Source organism: Nicotiana tomentosiformis, chromosome 2, assembly GCF_000390325.3.
Source record: "Nicotiana tomentosiformis chromosome 2, ASM39032v3, whole genome shotgun sequence".
Classification (NCBI taxonomy): domain Eukaryota; kingdom Viridiplantae; phylum Streptophyta; class Magnoliopsida; order Solanales; family Solanaceae; genus Nicotiana; species Nicotiana tomentosiformis.
This window is the reverse complement of record NC_090813.1, coordinates 171,821,257-171,827,618: the sequence shown is the minus strand read 5'-3', so window position 1 is coordinate 171,827,618 and position 6,362 is coordinate 171,821,257. Positions and strand designations below refer to the sequence as shown.

Genomic DNA, 6,362 nt, shown 5'->3' with positions numbered 1-6,362 from the left:
GGAAGTGCAATTAGGAACAACACGCACATCTAGACTAGTTAGATACCCAACTCCAAACCAAATTAACTCCCTGTGTAAATCGATTCCGACCTCGTTGGGTAAAATTGCATCGACCATCCTCGCTACTCTATAGTGGTGCCCTTGGTGGAAGCTCTCGAACAAATGCCGGGATATACCAAGTTCATGAAGGACTTGGTAGCTAAGAAGAGATCTATGAATTGTGAGACCATCAAAATGACTCATCAAGTGAGTGCTATTGTGCACTCGATGGCTCCAAAGCTTGAAGCTCTCGATGCCTTTACAATTCCATGCACCATTGGTAGCGCCGATTTTGCAAAAGCCTTGTATGATTTGGGAGCAAGTATTAATTTGATGCCATATTCTGTGTTCAAGACACTAGGCATTGGGCAACCAAGATCTACTTCCATGAGATTACAGATGGCGGATCGGACAATGAAAAGGCCGCTTGGTATTATTGATGATGTTCTAGTCCGGGTCGACAAGTTTATTTTGCCTGCGGATTTTGTGATTCTCGACTGCAAAGTCGACTATGAGGTGCCTATAATATTGGGGAGACCTTTCCGAGCAATAGGGAAGGAATTGGTTAATGTGGAAGCAGGGGAGCTCACCTTCCGAGTGGGCGATGAAAAAGTTATATTTCACGTGTGCAAATCAATGAGGCAACCAATTAGCAATGAAGTTTGCTCTTTTGTGGATCTTGTGACGGAGGTGATAGTTGATGACACGAGTGCCATGATCAATGTGGAAGACCCTTTGGAAACTGTGTTGTTAAACCATGAGGATGATGAAAAGGAAGGCTTGGTTAAATGTGCAAATGCGTTGCAAGGAATGGGATCTTACTCATATGGCCCCCGTAAACTTTCCTTGGACCTGAAAAACCGGAAGACTCCACCAATGAAGCCCTCAATCGAAGAGTCACCAACATTGGAGTTGAAGCCTTTGCCTTCACACCTCAGGTATGAATTCTTAGGCCCTTCTTCCACATTACATGTTATTCTTTCTGCTTGACTAACTAATGTGCAGGTAGACTCTACCCTTGCGGTGCTTCAAAGAAGGAAAAAGGCAATTGGATGGACTTTGGCTGACATTCGGGGTATAAGAATCGCCTTTTGCATGCACAAATTATACTAGAGGAAGATTCCAAACCCTCCGTGGAACATCAAAGGAGGTTGAACGAGGCTATGCAAGAGGTCGTCAAGAAGGAAATTATCAAGTGGCTTGATGCAGGGGTTGTGTACCCTATTTCGGATAGTTCATGGACTTCACCGGTACAATGTGTTCTGAAGAAGGGGGGTATGACTGTGGTCACAAATGAGAAAAATTAGTTGATCCCCACTCGCACTGTCACTGGATGGAGGGTATGTATGGACTACAGAAAGCTGAACAAAGTGACCCGCAAAGACCACTTTCCATTGCCCTTTCTTGATCAAATGTTGGACAGACTTGCCGGGCGTGCCTACTATTGCTTTTTGGATGGGTACTCAGGGTACAACCATATTCTCATTGCGCCGGAAGACAAATAGAAAACCACCTTCACATGTCCGTATGGCACATTTGCATTCTCACGGATGTCGTTTGGTTTGTGTAATGCACCGGCTACCTTTCAGTGGTGTATGATGGCAATATTTACGGATAGTGTGGAGGACTTCCTCGAAGTGTTCATGGATGATTTTATTGTTATGGGGGACTCATTTGAAGAATGCTTGGATAATCTTGATAAAGTGTTGGCCCGATGTGAAGAGACCAACCTAGTTCTTAATTGGGAAAAATGCCATTTTATGGTCGAGGAGGTCATTGTCCTCGGCTATAAGATCTCAAAGAACGTTATTAAAGTGGAAAAGGCAAAGATTGAAGTTATTTCAAATCTCCCTCCTCCTACTTCCGTAAAGGGAGTTAGGATCTTTCTTGGGCACGCGGGGTTCTACTGAAGGTTCATCAAGGATTTCTCAAAAGTGGTGAACCCCTTGTGCAAGCTGCTAGAAAACGATGCAACATTTGTGTTCAATGAAGATTGCATGAAAGCTTTTGAGCTTCTCAAGTATAAATTGACAACCACTCCCATCATTACCGCACCCAATTGGAGCTTACCATTTGAGCTCATGTGCGATGCTAGTGATGTTGCGGTAGGAGCGGTTTTGGGGAAAAGGGTCAACAAGATATTTCATCCGGTCTATTATGCAAGAAAAATGATGAATGATGCCAAAGCCAATTATACGGTGACCGAGAAAGAGTTATTAGCCATTGTCTTTGCCATGGAAAAGTTCAGGCCATATCTCATGGGTGCCAAAGTTATTGTGCACACCGATCACGCGGCACTCCGTTACTTGATGATCAAAAAGGACTCGAAGGCTAGGTTGATGAGATGGGTTCTTCTGCTTCAAGAGTTTGACCTTGAAATCATTGATAGAAAAGGAAGTGATAATCAAGTGGCGGACCACTTGTCCCGCTTAGAAGAGGAGGACAGGCCCCATACTGGCCTCGATATTAATGATTCGTTCCCGGATGAACAACTCCTCTCCGTGTCTTTGAATGGTATGCCTTGGTTCGCCGATGTGGCTAACTTTTTTATGATCGTCATTGTCCCGAGTGAGCTCTCTTCTAACCAAAGGAAGAAACTCAAATGGGACAGCTTGGATTATTATTGGGACGAGCCCTATCTTTTCAATATTTGCAATGATGGTGTGATCCAGAAATATGTCCCGGAAGAGGAGCAAATGAATATTCTTGATGCTTGCCATTCCTCGCCCTACGGTGGTCATCATGGTGGGGCGAGAACTGCTTCAAAGGTTCTTAGCTATGGATTTTATTGGCCTACCCTGTATAAAGATACAAGTGAGCTTGTTAAGAGGTGTGATGAATGCCAAAGAGCTGGTGGAATTTCCAAGAAGGATGAAATGCCTCTCACCACTATTCTTGAGATCCATATTTTTGACGTATAGGGCATAGACTTCATGGGGCCCTTTGTGAGTTCGTGTGGTAATACTTACATTTTGGTTGTTGTTGATTATGTTTTCAAGTGGATTGAAGCTGTAGCTTTGCCCAACAATGAGGCACGGAGTGTGGTGGCATTCTTAAAGAAAAATATCTTCACAAGGTTTGGCACTCCTAGGGCGATCATCAGTGATGGGGTTCTCATTTCTGAAACAAGGCCTTCGACACTTTACTTTCCAAGTATGGTGTCAATCATAAGGTGCCAACCCCTTATCATCCCCAGGCTAGTGGACAAGTTGAGGTCTCCAACAGGGAGATAAAGAGCATATTATCAAAAACTGTCAATGCAAATCGGACGGATTGGTCAAGGAAACTTGACGATGCATTATGGGCTTATAGAGCTGCGTGCAAGACACCAATTGGTATGTCTCCGTACCGGTTGGTTTTTGGTAAAGCATGCCATCTTCCGTTTGAGTTAGAGCACAAGGCCATGTGGGCGCTCAAGAAGTTAAACCTTGAATGGGATGTAGCAACTCAATGAACTTGATGAATTCCGGTTTCATACCTATTCCAGCTCGTCCTTGTATAAGGATAAGATGAAGTACTTATATGAAAAATATGCCCGCAATAAAGAATTCAAGAAAGGTGACTTGGTTCTTCTATTCAACTTTCAGTTACGACTATTTCCGGGAAAGCTCAAGTCAAAATGGAGTGGCCCTTTTGAGGTGGTGCACGTGACTCCGTTTGGTGCTCTTGACTTGAAAAACAAAAATGGTGAAATATTCAGAGTTAATGGGCACCGAGTGAAGCATTACCTTGGCAAGTTTGATGACAGCCATGTAGTTGCCTTGATCAATTTCCAATAATGTTGGTAACATGCGTCGTGCCGCGACGTTAAATCAGGTGCTTCTTGGGAGGCAACCCATGTATTTTTCTTTCTTTTTTTGATTTTCTTCTTAGATCAGGATTTATTTTGAACTAACTGGCTGTGAGCTTTGTGTAGCAATTGTTTGTGCAGTACAGGACTGTTGCTGGAAATATTTGCCTAAGTGTGGGGAATTACGCGGACCGCGCTCAAAATTTTGTGGTCAACGAGAGCTTTTCGCGGGGGCGCAAATAGTCAGCGGACGCGGACTTGAAAAGTCCAGGATATCAACTCTCTGAAGTTGTATTCGCGTCCGCATTCGTAATTTCACGATCCGCGTTGATCTTACGCGGTCGTGGCCGATAATCCACTCTCAGCAGACCTGCTTCTAAAAAGGCTCTTCGAAAGGTAAAAAGCGCGGACCGTGCTCAGGTAAGTCGGTGGGACCTCTGGGGTTGGTATAAATAGGAAGTCCTTAGGACTTTTACACTTTTCGAACCTCACACTCTCACCGAAATAGACTATTGTTCATCTTCCCATTCTTACATGTTCAATTTCATATCTCATTAATCAAGAAGCAATTTTCTACTACAAATCCACATTTGGTATGCTCAAATCTTTAGATTAATTTCATCTTTTGATTTTCTTTTCTTCTAGTTTTACTTTTTCTTTTTAGGGTTTAACACATGTAATGATTTCAAAATGATGCTTATTGATGCTAAAATTGCATGTGGGTAATGTTTAATACCTAATGGGGGATAGGGTTGTTCACTATGCCTGTTAATTGCCTATATTTTTGCACTAAGTGAAACCCTAGGTCTTCAATAATTCATCAGTGCCAGTATGATTTGAATTTCGCGGACCGCGGTCCAAACTACACGGTCCGCGTTCATGCTTTTATGCGAACTAGTTTAGCTGATATGTTCGCAGACGCGGTGATTTTTCCGCAGTCAGCGGTTGACTTTACGTGTCCGCGTCCATAATTTCGCGGACCGTATTCATGAGCTTCAGAGAATTAACAAATTAATTCTGCGGTCGCGTTCATTTTTATGCGGTCCGCGTCTGTTATTTTGCGGCCGCGCTCATTATTTGGCGGTCAGCGGAAACCAATGTTCAGAGAGTTGGTAGTCTGGTCCCAACTCTTTCGTGGGCCGCGCTCATTTTTATGCGGACCGCGCTGACCTTCCGCTGCCGCGCTCCTTTTTACACTGTCAGCGGACCCCTGTTTTGAGAAACAATGTGATCATTTCATGTGCTTTCCTTTGCTAATTCATTGAACCACAATACTAATGAGCTTTCACGGATTGTGTGTGCAGATAATGGTGCGATCTCATGGCGGTCCTGAGAAATCACAAGGTAGGGGAGAATCCTCCCGAGGCCACGGCAGAGGGAAACAGACTGCACCCTTAACACTTAAAAGGGTCATTGGCAAGAAGCAAACCCTACGAAGACCCACTCCCGACTCTTCTGAGACTAGTGAATATGTCCCCTCCCGGGAGATTTCTGAAGGAGAAGCTGCACAACCCCAACAAGAGGCTTAATAACAGCCCCACCGCCTCGTCAATGAATCTACCTCCTTGTCTTGGTCGTCTGATGGCTCAGGAGGAGGTAGTGAGACTTCCATACCACCTGCCCCACTTGTTGCAACTACAGCCTCAACAGCGGCTCCAATTAATATTGATGATGAAGAGGATGTCCCGGATGACGGGAGAGGTGGTGATACCCGGGTTGGAGGTTTGATTAGATCAAGGAAGCCGGCAGTGTGGCAAGATCAGTTCGTGATTAAGAAGTCCTATCACAAATTTCGGGAATGGTGGCCACAAAGGTCGCTCAACCTTGAGCAACATTTCATAGAAAGTGACCTTCTCCCTCACAACCCGAACGTGAAGAGACAATTTGATGAAAGAGTGGGGTGGAAATTCTTCACTAGTAAGTTGCCAGAAGCAAATGAGTACCTAGTCAAGGAATTCTACACCAATGTAGCCCACATCAAAAAGGGCACCTATGTGACTAAGGTACGGAACCGGAAGATAAGATTTGATGGCAAGACACTAAACACATATGTCGGGTTCGATGATGTGGACGAATCCCTATACTTGGAGAAGGTAGCATTATATGAGGTAGCCCATCCATGGCTTGCAGAGGTGATAGACATCCCTGGGACAACACCGGCTTGGATTACACCGGGAGTCTTAATTGCCAGAAACACCCTTAGCTTTGAAGCCAAAGGGTAGTGCACCTTCATCTGTAGCCGCCTTGATCTATGCCAGCATGACAGTGAGTAGACAACCCGAAGTTCAAAGGCAAAGCCACTACCTCCACTGGCCAGTCTAAAGAGCCAAGGGTAGTGGCCACTGGTTCCAAGCCTTCCACAGCGGAGGGTTCTTCGGCTGCTATGCCACCTCCCTTATCTAGGCCATCTGTCACAGGCCCATTATCTGTGCCCTCATCTTCCGCATATCCTTAGACTTCACTTCGGGTCTCTCAGACGCTATCCAGCATCAACAACTGGTTGCAGGCAGCTATATCAAAGCTGTCTGTCTTA

General features: G+C 44.8%; 1 protein-coding gene across 1 annotated transcript; it reads left to right on the top strand.

Annotated features, from left to right (window-relative positions):
* The first annotated feature begins 234 nt into the window (after nt 1-234).
* On the top strand, nt 235-1,029 carry LOC138906086 (uncharacterized). The gene has a single exon (XM_070194608.1). It carries the CDS (start codon nt 235-237, stop codon nt 1,027-1,029), a length of 795 nt encoding a protein of 264 aa, XP_070050709.1.
* Nucleotides 1,030-6,362: the final 5,333 nt, after the last annotated feature.

Coding starts and splice junctions, on each gene's coding strand:
- LOC138906086 (XM_070194608.1), top strand. CDS start 235: ATGACTCATCAAGTGAGTGCTATTGTGCACTCGATGGCTCCAAAGCTT.